Raw genomic sequence first — 20,488 nt, 5'->3', positions numbered from 1 at the left:
TTTCTTGCTTCACATATTTATATATGTATATATTGATATTAGTAAATGAAAGTCAATTCTTCAATCTTCATTGTATGTACTTGAGATAAAATAAGCATCAAAAATATACATTGTTTTATAAGAAATGCATATCCAAGTTAAATTTGGTTTCTTTCAAGAATACTTTTTTGTTCTAAATCCTGTTAATAAATGGTACAGGAAGATTAATCACTCCATGTCCATTTTAGGAATAAAATGCAATTATCTCATCCTAGTGAGGAGGTGGAATTACTGAACTAACCTTTGAGTTGTCAGATTTCTTATATTCAAGGGTTGAGATTGTTGAACTAATTGTGATTCCTCTTCTAGCTTAACTATTTTTCACGGTTCTAACTGCACCATAAAGATGCAACTGAAGCAGGTCATTTTTTGTCAGCCCAGCACCTCATGCCAGAGTCAAAAAGATTCAATTAAAATTAATCTACCTCTTCAAAAAAAAATCAGGTTTGTGCACTGATTTGGAACTTTAGAATGCAATGTCCTTCTGAAGCTTACCAATTTATTTGGCATTGTAGAGCAAATCAGATGTTTTTTGCTTTAATCTCCTTGGCCTTGCTAGGCATTTAAAAAAAAAAATTAAGTGATCATCAAGAAATCATTTAAAGCCCAGAATTTTCACAAAGTCATTACAAATGTAACATCTTGCAGCTAAAATGCATTTCTTTCTATCACAACCTTACCATAAGAACTCTTTTCCTTGCCATTTTCTTTTTACAAAGAAAATGGGGTTTCTGCAGCAAAGTTCATGGTTTGTCCCATTACAAGCTGCATAACAGAAACTTGCTTAGGCAGATAAATTACATCTAGGGAACAATTCAAGCATATAATACCAGCTGACAAACAGTGGATCAGAAAATTGGAAAACTCTGTTTGGAGCAACTTAACCTCTTGATATTCTGTGAAGATGATACACTTTCTGAGGTCCCTAATAACATTTTCAGGAAGCTCAGTGCTGCAGAACCAGGCACTTGCTGATGTCATTTTCTAAAAACACCAGGGCATGATTACAGGGCACAGAGCTGCACAGTAGTGCAGGAAGTCAGAAAAAGTCACATGTATACACAACCCACTGCATATCTTATGCAGACATTACCTTGGATCTTAGAACTCCACTTAAGAGTCACTGACTTCAAGTCACCTACATTTCCTACTTAACTTGAAATGACAGAGCACTGCACTACTTAGATGCAATTCTGCCCTTAAAATGTCTGTGGCTGTCCTCATTCCGGTTAGTGAAGAATGTAGAGAGCTCCTTTAATTTAAGGCATAAAATTAAAATTTCTCAAAGCTTCGGAGAGAAGTATCCAATTAGTTCACCACAAAACTGAAAGGACACTTAGGAATGGTTGCAGAAATATTGGTATTAAAGTGAGGAAAAGAAGTGAACTACATTAAGGGGAAAGTAAAAGAAGTGGCTTAGAGAAAAAGCATCTGTCTTTAGGTGAAAAAAGATCATGGGTATATCTCCGAAACTACTTCCAACCAGAATTTGGTTTTGTTTCTCACACCAGTGAGAGATAGTGACACACAAAAGAAATGAGATAATCAACTAACTAACTAACTAACTAATTCTATAAGGACATTCCAGAGAAGGCAAAGGGATGAAAGGATTTGCCTTGAAGAAGGGGAAGAAAAGAAACAGAAAAATCATGCTAAAGACAAGGTAGATAGAAAATTGTATTGCTTAATAATGTAACTTTGAATTATGAAAATATGGTCACCCTGATCCTATTACACTCATTTTTGTTACACTTTTTCCTCAAATCTGACTTAATAAAATAGATTGACAGTTACTAACATTTTTAATCTTACCAGGTAAAAGATAAGTGACAACTAAATTGCACTACAGAAGTGATTTCTTTATCATTTGTGACTTCTAGAGACACATAGGAAAAGCCAAAGAATTTGCACCAGTAACAACTATGCAGTCTCACTTTTTTCTTTTTTTTTTGTTTTTCAGTCAATATAGCTATGGTAAAAATATTGAAACAAAAAGCCATTCATTTAATTGCTTCCTACAGATCCCAGAATCACTTGGCTGCTAGAAACAATACACTTGACTTAGCAGAGTTCCCTACCAAATGTTAGCAATTTCCCTCAGCTACACTCCACAGATGTATCTTATTTACTCTTGCACACCATTTCTTTAAAAGTATGAAATATTAAAAAATCTGTTATATACAGTTCTTAGCCTGCAAAAAACAGAGGACAGTACAACTAAGGATTATGAGCACACACTGAGCTCTAGCACCCAAGCCAGCAAGGTAAGGTCAACAAAACTACATTTCAAGACATGCTCAACCCAGAAAGGTTAATTTTAAAAGATAATTTATAAATTATGCTACCCTCTTTTTTTTCTGATATTGCTTTTTTACAGGACCAGTTTAGTTAAAAGGAAAACTACATTTGCCATCATAAATGTTGGCTGCAATCAGTAATTAATAAAAATGCTCAGCACTCTAATACAGATGATATCTGTGCTTACAGATTTAAGCTCTTAACAGTGTTTTAGCACAGGTAAAGACATAACTGTGCTATACAGAAATGTAACACCACAATGGAAGGCCAAATTCAAAGATACCAAATATCAGCACTGAATATCCAGACTTCCCCGAGCTCAAGAAGAACAATCAAATAGTAAGTAATAGCTTTCAATAAACAGCATGCAACAAATGTCAATTGAGAAAAAAAAAGTAATCGGTAACAGAAAGGAAAATAAAAACATCATGCTGTAATGGAGTTATTTTTGAAAAGGCTCTCTACCACAAACTGCGAAAAGGAAATTCCCTAAAATCTACATGAGATTAGCTCACTGTGCAGCTGTGTTAACACTGTCACTTAAAGCTGGAATTAAATATTTTTGTTATGTTCTTAATTAAAACATTCTAGTATTTGAAAAGGAACATGGCATTCTTAGACTGTTTATTAAGGTACATTAGTCTGCTACAGTTCTAGAATTTTCCTCTTCTCTTTCTCTTTTACGAACAGATTGTTTTTCTCGAAAAAAAGGATCCAAAATTGTAGCTGCCTTTGGTCAGAGGCCCAATGCTACTCAATATAGGTTCTACAGCTAGACAAAGGGAAACAATGCACAGCTCAGAACCCCCCCGCTGAAGTCACAATGTGGCTGCATATCCTGAATGCTGTGTCAGAGCTGACACTTCATGTGAGCAGGAGATCCACAGAACCAATATTAAGAGACAAAGAACTGTACAAGGAGTTTCATTTCTCAGAAAACAGACAGTTCTGCAGAGGTAATGGAGAAAAAAAGCTCCACCTCTTTTCCAGAAGTTAGAACAGAATGAGTATGGCACAACCCACTGCAACCTAATAATGACAGGTAGAAACAAATTGTACCCACTGTAGGTAGTCTGGACTGTTAATAGGCAATGTAAATATCTATTCAGGAACTCCTTACTGAGACCTTGCATTACAGATGGTATCAAAATCCTTACTCATCTTCATAAGTGGGTGTAGCTTAATCCTTGTCATAAGTGTCTAATTATTTCATTAAAACTTCTGCATTAAAGGATTTCTGATTTTCTTGGACCCAAGGTACTTATTCTCAATAATTAAATACTGCACTTTCTCTGACTCTCTTCCTATAAATTTCTGTTGCTTCCTCTGGTCATGGTAATTATTTGATTATTTTTTAATGTCATTTGAGATTGAGACTGCAGATAAAGTTAACTTCAGTTTCCACCTGAAAACTGGAACAGCCATGAAATGCTGATCCACACCCTTAATCCTATGTGTAGATGAATTAAATAATTAAAAGAGCAGTTCTATGAAGAAAAAGCTAATTTATTTGTTCTTAACTATTATCTCAAGAATCACAGACAGCGTACAATGAAATGAAAGCACAAGAAACAAAAGCAAAACTACTGAGACTTGTTTTCAGATTGACATTAATTTTACTTTACAGCTCTGAGGACCATTAATGTGATAAAAAATGCTGCAATGGAAGTAGGAAGATGAACATAGAACCTTATTCAGATGCAGTTCAAATCCTGTAAAACTTAAATCTTTCGTTAATATGTTAGATATACTGTAGGGTACCTCTAAAGCCCTTTGCATCCTGTTCTAGCACCAGGGAAAGTCACTGTGAGGCCTTTGCAGTCATGCATGGAAAAGAATAGTGATTCAATTTTAAAGTCAACCTGCAAATTTCTTGTATGGAGTATTAAATTTATTCATTAAGTGGAAAAATATAATTATGCTTATCAACAATTTTAGGGGTTTTGCTACTGTGGCATTCAAAAAAATGAAACAGAATTCATATTTTCTATGCCTTACATAAAGAATTCTAAAAGGTTTAGTGACACCGTTTTCTGAGCATGAGCAAATCCGCAAACAGCTTTATCAATCTGACTCTTGAATACCAACACAATTTAAATACTGTCTCTACACAATTATTTTACATTTCTCACTGTGTTTAAATATGTCAGCAGGTAAAAAAAATAGGTTAAAAAGTTAAAATACCTCTATTTTACTTCAGAATCAAGTAAAATACTTTGCTTTCAAATATGCTTAGTCTCCATGGGTCCAAGTAAAGGGGTTTTAACACATCTGGCCTCGAAATCTATCAACTCAGGTACTCAAATAGAAACAATCAAAACCAGAAGTTGCACTACAGTGATGTGTCATAACTGTTGCAGCAGAAAAATAGTTATAATCTCAAGAAATGGGCAGTTTTCAGTTTTTCCAAAAGAAATATAATTGACTGACTTTAATGTTACACTGTCATATTTTAAATTGCAATAAACTACCATCAGTGCTGTTCTCAGTGTCAGTTGTTCATGATCCAGCAATTAAAGAAGAATCATTTTTAAAAGATATAAACATGAAACAGATGGACACACATTTTCATTTTTTTACTTCATGCTGCTCTTTCATGTTTCTCATCTCACTTATGCCTGCTTTTTCCTCTCTCCTCCTTTTCTCTCTTGTTTTTGTCTCTTTTTTTCCTCTCTGTTCACACCCTGACATCCCCAACTGCAGTCCCAAAAGACAGATCCTACGCTGCCAGCTCGTACTGGCATTCCTCCCAAGAATGGAAGGAAAGGGACACAGGAAGCCACTTTCAATGCTGCTGCCATTGGTAATACAGCAGGATAAAACCTTTATATGTGGGAAGCACACGTATACATTTCACAAAGAATGCATGCACAAATCCGGCATCTTCACACCCAAGTAGCCTTTTGTTTGCATTTCTTACTCAGAATAAAATACATTCTCAAACACTCCTATATAGTGTGTGGAAACTACCCTAAAAATCTCCTTTTTTCCCAAAGTAAGAGGCTTGATAGAAAATAAACCCCCAAATACATATGCATCTCTGAAAAGAGAAAACAAGGAAGAGGGAAGTAGGATATATCTTTACTGTGTCTGCTGGCCTGGAAAATAAATACCGCTGTTGTGCAACTCTGCAGCTGCTCACTCTCTCAATTTGTTGTTTTCATTCTGGTTTTTATGATTTAATCTCATATCCTTACCGTTAATCTCAAAAGGGTTCAGGCAGCTTTATTTATTAGTCTTCCTTCAGATCATGAGCTTACAGATCATGATCTTTTCCTATACCAAGAACCAATTCTCTTTTTGTGACAAGACTCACCCTCTGATAGACGTAGCACGAATGAATTGACTCATGACACATGAAAATGAATATTCTCACAATATTTTCCCTTTCTTTTTTTTTTCATTGAATCTCATTAAAAATATCCTTAAGGATGTTTTTCTTCCACTAATATAATGCATGAAAAATATGTGATGTAAAATTAAAGTAATCATTTTCAAATTTTGAAGAAGATATTGGATTCATAAAATACAGATTAAGGAAAATAATAATAATTTTTTTAAACCCTGAAAAATTCACATCTACCTGAACTACATAAAACCATTTCAGATATATATTAATAGCTGTGTCATCGTAACCTTGCTTTGGGAAGATGCATGAGTCGTTTACTACTTTTAGAGAGCTGTGTATATGTACAGAATAGAGGTTTGTGAAGCAACATCTCTGGAATGTAACAAAGTATTTACAGTTTAGAACACTGAGTTCATATGTGGAAATTTACTGAAATGGCTTTACAATGGAGACTACTGAGAATAAGAAAAGTAATTATTTTAGAAGCTAAGTATGGCAACACTGCATAAAGATCTAACCATTAAGGCAAAGAAAACAACAAATAAAAATCTTCTTATCATCATTAGGTTCCTTGTTTCCCAGATTTTAATTTTAGGATGTTGTACACATTTTAATAAGACATTACTAACATGGGCTTTGGAATGAAGAAACCAGTCCTTTCACAAGCTGATTGCCTGCTGCAGAATGACTGAAAAAAATTTTATGTCTGTTCAAATTATTTTCCTGCTAGAAATAAAACACATATTGTATGACGATTTTGGATCTTGGGAACAATAGACTACATGAAAGACCTTGATGAAAATAAAATAAAATCAGACCCCTTTGCCTAATCCAGAATTAATGTGAGTCTGCAAATCAAAGAACTGCAGCTATAAATCTACCATCTGTGCTCAGCAGACCTCAGAATAGACCTTCTGGGTCTATGGATTACTTAAAATAATATTTCGCATTTCTTGGATTCACATCATTTTGCAGTTTTCAGGGAATCTAGTGTTACACTGTATCAGCATTCATACAACCTGCACACAAGGTTAAGTCTCTGAAAACCACTACATATGATTGCAGTTCAACTGTTCTTAGCTCAAAACCTCCATGTGAGACAAATTACATTAGTCTCACCTCAGACAATATCAAAAATAAACCATGGTCATTTAGTGAATCATACACATGTGCCTTACCCACAGGTTTACTATATAAAAAGCAGTAAAAGCACCATAGGCCAGATTGTGGTAAAGAATTTAAACTGAAAGAGGGTAGATTTAGGCTACATATATTGAAGAAGACATTTATTGTGAAGCTAGTGAGGCACAGGAACAGGTTGTCCAGAAAAGCTGTGGGTGGCCCCATCTCTGGAAATGTCCAAGGCCAGGCTGGATGGGGTTTTGAGCAGTGGTCCAGTGCAGTGTCCTTGCCCATGGCAGATGGTGTGGATCTAGATGACTTTAAGGTTGCAGTCTAAGTCATGCTATGATTCTACTATTATAAACTAGAAAAAAAATCGTAATGAAAAACTGTTTTGCTCTTGGTAAGTACAACTTACTTCTGAATAATTTTTTTACAGTTTATTCTTTTCTGTAAAGGATCCAATATAAGAAATGTCCTAGGAGAACGTGCAATCCAAAATCATCCCAGGCTTATTCAGGCAAGAAATTACAGATCAGTCAAAGATCTATAATCAGGTACCTATCTATCTGTCTAAATTGATCTATCAATGGCAAATGGGACTGTTGCTTATATCAAGGAAACAGACTACTAGTCTAATGGTTGAAAGAATAAAATTTTAATGAAGAATAATATTAGTAAAGAAAACAGGAAAAAAATACGGTGAGTACTACCCAAGGATGGAAAAACAAAAAAACACAACCACAAAAGACACAGTAAGGAATGAGACAGGAAGGACACTGATGATCTTGAGATTAAAGGAGTGAATGTTGCCCTTTACTCTGTGACCAACGTGTCTCCAGATGACCAAGATAAGATATATGATACCTGATTTAAAGAACTTCTAAGCAACGATTGCTGTAACACCCATGGAAGCTACAAAAAGAGCTATAAAACCCTTGACAAAAAGAACATATTTTACCTTTCTATTCAAAATATAACCAAAAGTATAAATCCTTAGCAATACCTTTCTTTTCAACAAGTGGTTATTGTTTTCAACATTTTAAATTATTTTTTGTGTTAAAACTAATGTCCTTGGGATGGAAAAGATGGAAACTATAGTTCTTTCTTTCTACTTGCTTCCATTATTGTGATTCTGCAAGGCAAGCAACAACCACTTCTAAATACTTGAGATTTGTGTTTTTGTCTATTTCCTTATTATGTTGGACATTTTGAATGGCCAAGTTTTTCTCAATTCCTTTATATAGACAAATGGTCTAACATACTGGTTAGTTGCTCTATTTCTGCAGATACCTAGTTTAAGAATGGAAAATGTTCCTCCTTCCTCCTTTTTCACCCAACTTTATTTACTGATCATGATGTTGTATGGACTGGAATATCCCTTTGGTCAATTTGGGTCACCTGTCCCAGCTCAGGACGGGTGTTGAGTCTCCTCCCAACCTCCCATACAGCCCCAACTTCCTCACCAGGGTGGCAGTACCAGAAGTAGAAAAGGCCTTGGCTCTGTGTAAGCCCTGCTCAGCCATAGCAAAAACATATCCACATTATCAACCCTGTGTTCAGCACAAATCCCAATCATAGCCCCATTCCAGCCATCTGTGAAGAAAACTACCTCTACCCCTGCCAAAAACAACAGAAACTGTAAGCCTTCCTGGTATTATTGATGAGAATAGCAATGGCACCACAGCACATAGAGATCCAAACTTAAAGTCTCTCCCCATCATTGAATTCTGGGGTAGTCTATCTCAGAGCTGTCAATATTCTCCTTTAAGAGCACATTTGACCAGTAAGACTTTGAATGCACATAATGGAGGAATTTTTTCATTGGGGGCAGAACAAGAGGTCTATGTGAGGAACATTAGGGAATAAATTTATTCAGAAGACCCTCTATCCTTCAGTAGCATATAATATATATCATATTCTAAGAATACTTGTATATGTTAATTAGGGAACATCAGTATTATTATCCAAATAAAACATGAAGAGGCTAATGACTGAAAAAACTATCTGAACTTAAACAATATATCAAGTAGAAGTGATCACAATCAGCAAAACAGTTCCAATTTCAGGCACAAAGCCTACATGCTTCCTGTTGGAAAATATCACTCTATACTGTTCATGTTTATCATTTAACTCTACTTAGGGTAAATGCATATTGCATTTATCAATTATATATTGATAAATATATATTATATTAATTTATTTATATATCACTCTCTCCCTCCATATTTCTGCATGCATATAATATAAAAACACTTTCAGAGTTAAATTGCTGCTGGTAACAAAGGGTTTGGGATTTTTTTATTATCACATTATGTGATAATTTCTATTATATCAATTTCTTGCCAAAATTAATGGGAAAAAACGAACCACAAAAGAATCAGTCTATCTCTCCTGCTCCCTAGTGTTGAGTCAGGGTGCCAGTTGAGTTTTTCAGAGCCTCCTCGGCTCGGTTACACATGCAACTGAGGAGCACTCAGGACAACTAAGTCCTGAACCCAACAGCCAATATCAGAGCAAACAGCTCTGACAAATAGTCAGAATAAGTTAAACAGAAAAAGGTTGGATTATTTACATTCAATTTGTTCTAATGTAAGACAAAAAATAGGAAATAAAATACGTAGGAATACAAGAGGTGATGAAAAAGGAAAACTATTTTAGTATAGTAAATGTAAAAGATACTATATCCAACTTATTTCAAGCTCCCAGAATAAATGCTGTAATGAGGTCATATCTGGGCAGCAGAAAAAGCTGCCAGATTATACTGCTCTGGCTGCCAAATTCTAAGGCAGCTGGAGGTCTCTCGCATGTGTGTGAGGATATCATTTCCATGGAAACACCTGAGCAACCACACTCTCATCTTTCCTGTCCCATATTTAAAGTTCTATACCCATGTTGTTTATGAAAAAATTAAATTTGTTCAATGAAATCATTTTTATTTTTGTGCTCCCATAAAACCTAGCCACTGAGGTTGAGAGTTTTCTTTCAAAAGGCACCTTTTGGTATAATCACATCAGGAAAAAGGGACAAAAGTTCCTGCTCCAATCTCTGGCTAAACCAAGTCTTACTACATTAGCACTGATAGAGTCACAGTTTCAAAGAATGCAATTAATGTTAACATAAACCAGGGAAGGAAAAAATATTTATACTAATGACAGTAACTAACAGCAAGAAACCAAAAAACCATGAAAAGGCTCAGGTCGTTACACAAAGATTTCACTGTCCTCAATACTATAGACTGCAAGTGCAACCAGATGTTTTAATTCAGTAGTCTGGACAGATGCTCTTTTGCATTAAACTGCCTTTTTGAGTCCTATTTTGGATTTGCTATAAAGTTACTGCATAAAAGAAATACAGTAAATTCTGCACAGCACAATGACGAGCTTGCAAGCACATGGACAAACTCTGTTCCACTGCGACTGTTATGTCCCACATTTTTTCAGTGAGAAGGAATGAAGAGCACACACTGGCTATGACCATCTGAAACCAACAAACCATCTAAGTGCTGCTTCAAAATGTTCAGTACGTATTTTATAGGCTACAGAAGAAAAATAAGACAAAATTTTAAAAGATAAAATCAAATTTGTAGCATAAATTCATCAGATCTTGTCAGGATAATCATTAAATACTTTCTTACCTGTCTGATGTGTCACTCGTTACATGATGCTTTACTGTTGAACCATTCTTAATTGAGTCTTGTCTTGTGAGCCCTTGAGATCTGTTTTTGTCCAAAGCTTGTGTGGGTATGTCACCTGATGGTCCCTGGTACTGTGGATGCTCCTGCAGCTTTGCTTTTTTCTCTTGAGGTGCTTCCTCGTTCCTCAGAGCTCTAATTCCTTCTTGGTCCTGCTGCTGTGGTGCATGTGATCCGCTGTTATAGAACCAGGCTCCTGATTTTGTGAGGATTTCTTGCTGTTTTCGGCACAAGTTACATACCCACATTACCTGTTCAGACACATTTAAATGTAAAATCCATTAGCCTGTAAACACTGTATACAATGTTTTCAGCAAGCATACATCACCTGACTGTTACCATTTCCAAAGGTAGACTACAGTTTTAATCCTATTAAAATTACAATATCTTAGCTACAATACAATAAAATATGTCTATACAACCTTGAAGTAACTAGTAACTGGGAAAAAAAAATACTTTTAGGTTTTTTTTTATTATTTCTAATACAAGGAAAAACAACAGATAGTTGTGATAGCGCTATAAATAAAAAACGTTCTAACTGAGGTTCCGATGGTGATAAATGTAAGTTTTGAAATTTAACACTATAATTTGAGGATGATAGAAAAAATTAATTAAATCATTAAACTTTTATTCCATTTTATTTCTGTCACTAAGAGTAAGGAACTTTAGAAAAGATCGTCTGCTGCTGCAAACAGGAAACTTTAAAATTCTCCAAAATGCTCTGCTGATTTACTTCCATGGGGGTCTATATCTGCTCTTACATGAAGACTCTGACTTCAAGAAGTACTTCAATTTCAGAGCAGTTTTAAATTAAAATGTTTTATAACTAAAATAACTCAATGTATAAGGTGGTGTTTCTCTCCATTTCACATCCACAATTTAGCTTTCACTATATGCTTTCTAAGCTATTAAAATTATTACAGCTTCCCAATTGTTTTATTGTGCATATAGTAATGAGATATTTTTAATATTCTAAGATGTACTTCTTTCTAAAGCTTTTGTATTTGATCACCTTAGTCACATGGCAGTCCAGGAAATCAACAACAGCAACTATCTGTAAGTTAATTTCACAATAACATCCAGTTATTATGAAATAAATCAGAATGTAGTGAATCAAATACAACACACCAGTCATGAACCCATTGGACCATTCAAACTGATTATTGTGTTATCCTAAAATCTGGATTGTAGATAATATTAATTCACTGCAAGTTTCATCCTTCACTCCTTAATCTTCATTTTTCTTAAGCCTTAACTTCTTTTTCTTCTTCTTTCTCTCCCCTTTATACATTTTTGTCTAAGTTCACAGACAAAATTGTACCAGTTTTACTATATATTCCTTGAATGTCTACACTCAGCCTTCAATCAAGTTATCTTGTCTCCAGTTCGAATCCGACAGCAAGCTGCCTTTTTTCAGTGTTTTAGATTATAGAACATGCAAAGGCTTACATCAATTTTCATCACTTTTAAATGCAGCCAGGTCCATGGAATCACATGGAAGATGTAGTTTCTACCTGCATAATACATCTAGCTCAGTCCTCCAGAAAACATTTCAGAAGTTGCAATCTGTACCATGCTTTCATTCTCTAGGCTGTTATCCAGTAGATCATTTGGGCCATGCTCTCTAGTCAAGTCTCACAAAAAATTTTTCAATGAGATCTTCATCTAGAAAGTTACTTGGATGCAAGGTTCATACTCAAACTAAAGTCACCAACTGCCTCATTCACAAACTGTTGAGCTGGGGTAGGAAGAGGAGCCATCACTTGCCCATTTAATGGTGGTGGTATGCCCCATTCTAGTAAACTTCCTTCTTATCCTTCTTTAGAGCTGATATTATTTATGAGAACTGATGTCTGCTTACATCAATAAAACAGAACAAATCACCAAAACACTGAGGGCAAAAAAGGCTCCTCGAGTAGCAGCTTGCTCTCTGAGGTACATTAGATGTCCTTAGAGGACATTAAAAGGTCAAAACTATGTATGCTGGAGGCCTGGACGTCATTCAAATACAAATTTAAGAACAGGTCTGTTTTACCTTTGCCAATTAAGTTAGAAAGTACATGAGAAAGCACCAAAGTGAGATTTCAGAACCCAAGACAGAAGTATTTTTGCCCTCTTTAATCAATAGCAATTAAAAGGCTTTAATATTTCTGCTACGTCTGTACACAGCTGAAAGCAGTTCTAAACTTTCCATGTATGTGCCAGAGCAATGAAAGGATCACATGTGAAACAATTATGCAAATATACAAATATATAACAATTTTAATAACAATGAGATGAAATCCCCAGAAGTTCTCACTTGCTATTTTGAATTCTTTCAGTAGATGTTAAGATATCACAAAAGCTAGATACTACAGTCAAAACACTTGGGCAACTTTTTACTCAGGTGACAGTCATAATTTTTTCCCCAGACAATGGACTCCAGGATGACCAGTATTATTCTCTTGTACCCAACAGAATAAGAGTTCCTTCTGAATTAATATGATTTCCTATCACCTCCTCCAAAAGTAGAATCAGGAAGAGTACTCCTGACCTAAGCTGATTATTGAAAAGTTTATTTGGGGTATTTCAGATTGGAAAAAATCAAACCCATGGCATATAAAATGCATTTATGAATTTTTCAGATTTTTTTCTGCATTTCTATGAGCGTTTTCTGATAATTACAGGTCACACTTCTGATAAAGCCTTATTTCCAGCATGACTTCAACATGTAGGATTTCATAGTGTTAACCCTAACATAATTTTAGCTTCAAATAACCACACACAATGAGAAGAATGTCACAAAGACAGAAATGTTTGTGCTTTCAGTGAGCACAAAAATTACAAGCCCTGAAATAGTACTGGGCAAAATTGCCTTCCCTATCTTATGGCAGCATGTAAAAGCATTCTTGCAATCTAAAAACTACTGGTAATTAATAGTGCAGACCTCTCAATTAAACGACAGACACACTTGTAAGGTGGTGTCATAAGAGGACAGACAGGAAGGTGGCATGTTCCTGGACAGGATTTCTCCTTCTGCCCCCAGAGGCCTGGGACACAGTGCCCCAGCAGCTCACACACATGCAGAGCAGATCTGTCCCTGCCAAGTCCCTGCTAGGACAGAGCGTTTACTGGGACTGTGACAGCAGCACTGCAGAGAAGTAAAGACCAAGGAGTGGACTGCATGCTCAATACATGCATTTTGACAAACCTGAAAGGAGAAAACACCGAATTTTCCCTTCTAAAACAGAAATAAAGGACTAATCCCTTATATTAGAAATCTGCATTCCAGGGTAGGCACACTACTACACCCATTTGCAACTCTCCTAACCACCTTCCTAGAAACAGTCATGAGCACAAAAATCAGTGTTGCAATTTTTGGGTGTCAATCCTCCACAATGGCATTGACACTGCCATTTTGAAAAGGAAAATATGGGGAAAAAATCGCTTCTCCAACGTTAAGTACTAGTTCAAAACTGGAATCCCAGGTGCTAGTGGCACTGGATCGGGATGTGCTTTTCCATTGGAAAGGCTGAAACACCACCTAGTGCATACAACTGGCATTGCTGAAGTTCAGTTCAAATCAACTTCTTACTGCTGAAAAGAACACACTAAACATATCTGATATTTTCACATTACCCCTTATCCCTATTTTTTCAAAGAATATTTTCTTTCCTTTATACAACACTGAAAAGAAGTATTCCAAATTTGGATTAGACGGATTTTCCTTAAACCTTCCATCTGCTTTCCATTCTTAAAGGTTAGTTCTATACAGTGAACTAGTAAGTTCTAACTCATTTTTGATTCCTTCATTATTTTTGGCAAGATTATTCATAATATGCTCCCACTTCTAACCCTGCCTAGAAGGTTTTATCACATATTATTAGCACTTATTTTACATGGGACCATAAAACAAATTTTACAAAACCTACAGTAGTCAGCAATGTCACATCTATGTATCAGAAATAAATAATGCACAAAAATTCCCTTCTTTGTATTGTCCTAAAAATATTAAATTTTTTTGTTCTTTGATAAAATTCTTCAAACGTATTTGAAATATCACTTCAAATAAATGGGGTATATAGTATTTCACCGAATCTATTACAGTTCACCTGCTTGGCAGAAATATCTAAAATATTATCAGCATTATATTAACTGCTGCATTTGCTGCTAGTAATCTTAAGCAAATTTCATGGTTTTGTTTGGGTTTTGGCTCTCATATTTCATGAAGAATACAATTATTTGAAAATGATACAAGGTAACAAGACTACAGTAGTGAAAGGAAGGAGGATCAAAAGGAAGAGTAGAAAAACTCTGCTTGGGTCATCAAGGTAACTAAGCATGATTACAAACACATTACTGCTAGTCCTTTTTCTTTCCCTCTGATTTGTCACCAGTACAAAACTTCATTACATCATGGAGCAGTGCAATGTTTGAAGCCACCCTGAGCTAAGGAAGTTGCTTCAGGACAGAGCACATCTCTCTATTAGTCACTATGTTGATGACAGGTTCCCAGAATCATTAGGAGGGTTGGAAGGATCCTATGGAGATCATCCAGCCCAACTTCCCTGCCAAGGCAGGGTCATCTGGAGCAGGGGACACAGAACGTGTCCAGGTGGGTTTGGAATGTGTCCAGAGAGAGAGTGACATCCCTGGGCAGCCTGTACCAGTGCTCTGCCACCTTCAATGTTAATGAGCTCATCCTCATGTTGAGGTGGAACTTCTTGCATCTTATTTTGTGGCTGTTGCTCCTTATCCTGTCACTGGACACCACCCAAAGAGTCCATATGCCAATGTGGAATAGAGACTGCCAAACCAGCACTGGCACTAAATAACGAGTCCCCTTCCTCTGTGCAGTCACAGAAACTAGAATTTACTGTAGCAAATCTGTGCATCTTCAGAGAGTATAGACCCAGTATCAGTAGGCGTCAATAATATCTTCCTTCTTACTTCTAGTCCCTGTTTCTGCTAATCTTTCCTCATTTTGCCTATTTAAACATCATCTCTACAGAAAATTAGATGGAACTGCTTTTCTGGTTATTGGGGTTTTTTTTCAGAATACATTAAGATCTCTCAGAATTTCCCAGTAAAATAGCAACATTATTAGCTGTCCCTATCAGAAGTAAAACATTAGTACCCTACTCATTACTTAGAATTCAATCTTCCTCAAATCAGACTAAAAGACTTCTAGAAGCTAGCTAAAACATAAAATCTCATTTACTTGGTTCTATAAACTAACAAAACATGTCTCATGTTTGCACTAAAAAACAGTAATTCCTGTTTGCTCTCCGCATCTGAAGTCTGTGTTCTCTCTTACACCCAAGAGTACTGATTTCCGCTACCGGTGAGGGAAAATTTGTGCTGTTTTTTATAAGGTGTTTCATTTAAAATTTCTGGGTTAACATTCCTTTTAAATGAAAGTGTATATGACTGTGGAAGACATATATAGCATGTGCTATCCATAGCCAACATTCATATTTTTGGAAAACAGAGGCTTTTGCAATGTCTGTATGATTTCTCCAAGGAGACATAATTCTAGAGGTTTGGGTCCAGAATACAGATGCATCTTTTGCAGCTGCTAGGAACTATATTAAAAACACAACATCGTTATTTTGGAGTGAATCAAATAAATTTTTACGCTCATACATTGTAAGCAGCAGAGTCTGGTTATGACTTTAATGAACAGAAAGTCATCCATTTCATTTTATTGTTCTGACTGTACAGACAAGTCCCCTTTTCATTTCCTTCTGTTACATTAATGCACTTAGTCAGTGAAATATATTACACAAAGTTAATCTCAGAATTTGTGACTTCTATAAAAGCTGATAATTACCTGTTTTTTCAATATTTTGCTATACCACTAGTCTGTGCTATGGTACTGACTTTCATGTTACAATCAGTTTGACTGAATGCTAAAACTGCTATAATGTTTATTTGTCCTATATCTGTAATGACAAATGGATATCTATCCCCCAAAGCTGTATTAAATATCACAAGAATTCCAGTACCAGCCAAGAAAAGTGTGGAAGTGTATAATACGGGTATAAGACAAACACTTTTACATATATTTTAAGAGATATGTGTATTTGCACTACAAAAATTCTTTGTGTTGGGTGAGTGATTATATTTGCTCTTGACTTTGTACTGAATGGACCCGTCATGTGTGAAAAGTAACAATGGCCATAAACAACCAAGTCAGAGTGAAATAAGCATGTCACTTCTCGCGAATGCATGTGATGCAGTATATATTTACATTATTTCAAGCAGAAGAGAAAATTATGTGACAACAATTTTTAAAAGGTACTCTTTTGTACTAATGGTGACCTTATTCTAATGCGAAGTGTATCACTTTTGTATCATTCTTTTACTGTCTTACTCCTTAGGACATGTACTAGTGATTTTGTTCATACTTTTTTTTCAACCCCTCTGCATGCACAGTAAGACTAGAAATGGTTAGAACACAAATCTAGCTGGGTTAATATAAGCCAAAGCACATCCTTCCAAAAATATATTGTATAAAAAGAAGTTAATGTATAAAAAGAAGTTAATGTATAAAATATCTGATATTCTTCAAGATCTGTAAAGGCAATAATTTGGGATTTTTCATTATGGCACAGGCACAACTCAACACTGTCCAGTCCATGCCAATGAAGACAGTGCATAATTCCTACACAGTGCCATACTGACCATACTTAGCTCCTTCATGAGCTTTAATGATTTCATAAAGAACAAGAATGGTGTACAGACTTCCAGTGAGAAAATGGCTATTGTGACATTGGCTGTGCTTTGGACACAGTACACACTGGTCAGTATTATCTCTCAACAAATACAGCTGCACTGCTTCCAAAATAGGATTCATAAACCTACACAGTACTCCAGAGGGCCATGAGGGTTTATTAAATCAGTGCACTGGGTTGGGCATGAAATAAACCTGCTCTAAGGGAACAGAGTTTACAACATTATTCACAAAGGATGTCTTTAATCTGGGAAATATGAATACTTACTTAACATACTGAGAATGTAGTGTACATCAATCTACGTATTTACCAAATTTTCAGATTTTAACAGTCACAGAAAAGCAAAATAACTGAGCACACAGTTCTTGCACTTTTCTTAGGAAACTTAAGCTCGTTAAGTATATTAAATAGGAAGAAACCTCAAGAATTTCTTCCAGTTGCCTGCTGTTTCAAAGAAAATAATATTTTTTTAACTTCAAAATACAATAAACTTTCTTAAATTAACTATAAAAAATCTGTCAAAATACTTTTCCAAGCCCTACAAGCTACAATGGAAAGAATGCCTTTCAATTTCCAGTGCTCTATATTCCAAACTAGTTTATTGCTATTTATTCTTACACCAGTATTGTCATTAAGTGTAAATAGCTCCTTTCTCACCTCAGTGTCTGCTGCCTGACATTTTTATAGTGACCAATCACATACCTTCTCTGCTTTCATTTTTCAAGGCCAAATAGATTTTACTCTTTGAGACTATGCCTATACTAGCAAGACATAACCCTGTCACAGGGCCAGCTGCTGGCCCAGGATTGCTTGCTAATTCTTGTGCTTCCTGGCACAGTCAGGTCTTTGCTAACCAGCATCTCCCAGACAATGCCAGCTCGCAGTGCAGGAGAACAGCATGGAGCAAAAACTGCTACTAATAAGCAGCTTGGACTCAGTTATCCTGCGATGAAAAGCAGAATTCAAGACTGTTGATCAAGACTGAGCCACACAAGAGTCTCTGAGTTGAGAGAAGAAAGCCTTATTAGTTCTTAAACTCCTGATTTTACACTTAGTGGTATTTTATCACACTCATTTTCACTATAGGAGTTCAAAAGGTCATCTGGTTCTCTATTGTGCAGTATCCCATTACTCCCCTGTGCTGATAAGTATCCAACTTTGTGTAACCAATGTATTTAATTACAGCTTTCTTGTTCTCTATGCCAAGGCCACTAGTGAAAATATTAAAGGCCTTCCCCAGTACTAAGGCTTGAGGAACTCATCTGGGAAGTTGATTACAGCTTTACCCTCTATGTGAATTAATCTTCATTGTTTCAGTTTCACCAGTAATTTCTGTTGATCTACTGTAATTTAAGCTTCTGCAAAGAAGTTAGGTTTTTTTACACTAATCTTTAGCCATACCTGCACAAAAACAAGTTACTTGAATTCCTCAGTCCAATTGTTTTTGCCTACTTGTTACTTTAATTCCTTCAAAAATAATTCTCTCTGTAAAGACTGTTATTAAAGCAATTTAGCTCAACGATTAGAAATTTGTGTTGGAGAAAAGACAAATTTTGAAAAAAAAAAGAAATAGAAATAAAAATTAGAATTACTAATTTTCAGAATTTTTCTAGCCAAGTCAATAATATTAACAGCTTTTACACAAATATTGAATGTCTGAAAATACTAAGGTTTTTTTTTAAATAATAGATTATTATGATATTTTCTTAAATATTTTAATACAAAATGATTATTATGAGCTATTATTATAATAAATATTTGTTTTCCACTAAATTTGGGACCTAGTAGAAACAATCCAAACAACACTTCCAAGTTATTGTATTTTATCAAGACTTTTACTCTCCAAGGCAATATTAAGTAGTATTCATAAAGTGATTTCATTTTGAGACTTTTGTTTCCTAAAAGTCTCAATCAGATGTTATTTATGCCTCTTTGTGTTCAAATACCTGTCCTAATGTCACAGCTTCATTAAGGGACCAGCTAATAAAAATAAAAAATTATCTACAGCCCAGAGGTGCTGAGCATATTCATTAATTAACATTTGTAAACTGTCTGAAGATGAATGGCACTAAGTGTTCACAAGTTATTTATAAATGTAAGACACAATATTAACATCAACAAGAGGCCAAAAGGGAGGAAATGCGACAGGATCACAATAAGCCTGGGGTCTGTATGCAGATGGCACTAAACTGAAATCAACAGAATTACACCATTTACATCATCTGTGTCATCATTCATTACTGAAATTGTCTGAGAAAAATTAAAGATCCAACTCTAATGAAATGTAACATAATGGTAATAGAAAAATTGAGATGCTTATCATGTAGTTACTGCTGTATTGAATCCCACATAAACATTCTTCAACTTTACATGAACTTGCTGCCTGGGCTCTAACAATGTAGTCACAGCAGCACAGCCCTCAGAAAAAATGTAAAACATTTAGAATCATAGAATATGTTGAGTTAGAAGGGATCCATAAGAAGCATCGACTCTGACTCCCTGCTTCTCAAAGGACTACCTACAACTGAACCATATCACAACCTAGATGCTCCTAGAACAGGCTTGGTGCCATGTCCAGTTCTGTGGGGTGACTGCTCCACTGACCAACCACCGTCTGGGTGAAGAACTTTTTCCTAAAGTCCAATCTGCAGCTCCCCAACCCACCTCCCTACGCCTGTGAGGAAGCTGCAGACTGCAATGAGGTCACCCCTCTGCCTTCACTTCTCCAACCAGGACAAGCCATGTGACCTCAGCCACTACTCAGAAGTCTCGCCCTTGAGAATTTTCACCACTTTGATCTCCTTCCCCTGGACTCACTCTGGTAGTCTGATGTCCTTTGTATAGTGTGGTACCCCAAATGCACACAGCACTCAATGAGGCCACACCAGCTCATGGTATGTTGGGACAGACACCTCCCTCCACCATTCTCACTGCTGTGAGATCCAGCCTGGAAACATATACTGAGTTGCATACTACAACAGCTGCACATCTTATGCCTGCAATAGATGCAGCCATAGTTAACTCTGACAGAATAGTAAGAAAATCTAACATTAAAAAAAAAAAAAATTGTATGTACGTCAGTATGTTTGTTTCATGAATTTCAAAACAGAATAGACTAAGGGTAAAAAAGCAACAGACTTAGTGACACCTTACACAGTCACATATATAAGTCTATCAATATGCTGTAGAGAGCAATTATATTTTATGAAAGGAAAAAAAGGAACAATGAAATAAAGCTCTTTCAGCTTTTGTTTTTTTTAATACACTCTC

At 35.7% G+C, this 20,488-nt stretch overlaps 1 protein-coding gene across 12 annotated transcripts in view; it reads right to left on the bottom strand.

The window, feature by feature from the left end:
* RIMS2 (regulating synaptic membrane exocytosis 2) overlaps positions 1–20,488 on the bottom strand; it is a 453,372-nt gene that overhangs the window by 327,533 nt on the left and 105,351 nt on the right. For all 12 annotated transcript variants that reach the window (XM_066334680.1, XM_066334670.1, XM_066334562.1 and 9 more), the window contains one exon: positions 10,446–10,753. In XM_066334680.1, the coding sequence (XP_066190777.1) occupies positions 10,446–10,753 (308 nt within the window). The remainder of the gene's footprint in view (positions 1–10,445; positions 10,754–20,488) is intronic.

The sequence above is a fragment of the Sylvia atricapilla genome, chromosome 1 (genome assembly GCF_009819655.1).
Source record: "Sylvia atricapilla isolate bSylAtr1 chromosome 1, bSylAtr1.pri, whole genome shotgun sequence".
Taxonomy (NCBI): domain Eukaryota; kingdom Metazoa; phylum Chordata; class Aves; order Passeriformes; family Sylviidae; genus Sylvia; species Sylvia atricapilla.
Note: the sequence above shows the minus strand (reverse complement) of the source record. Positions and strands in the feature narration are given on the sequence as shown.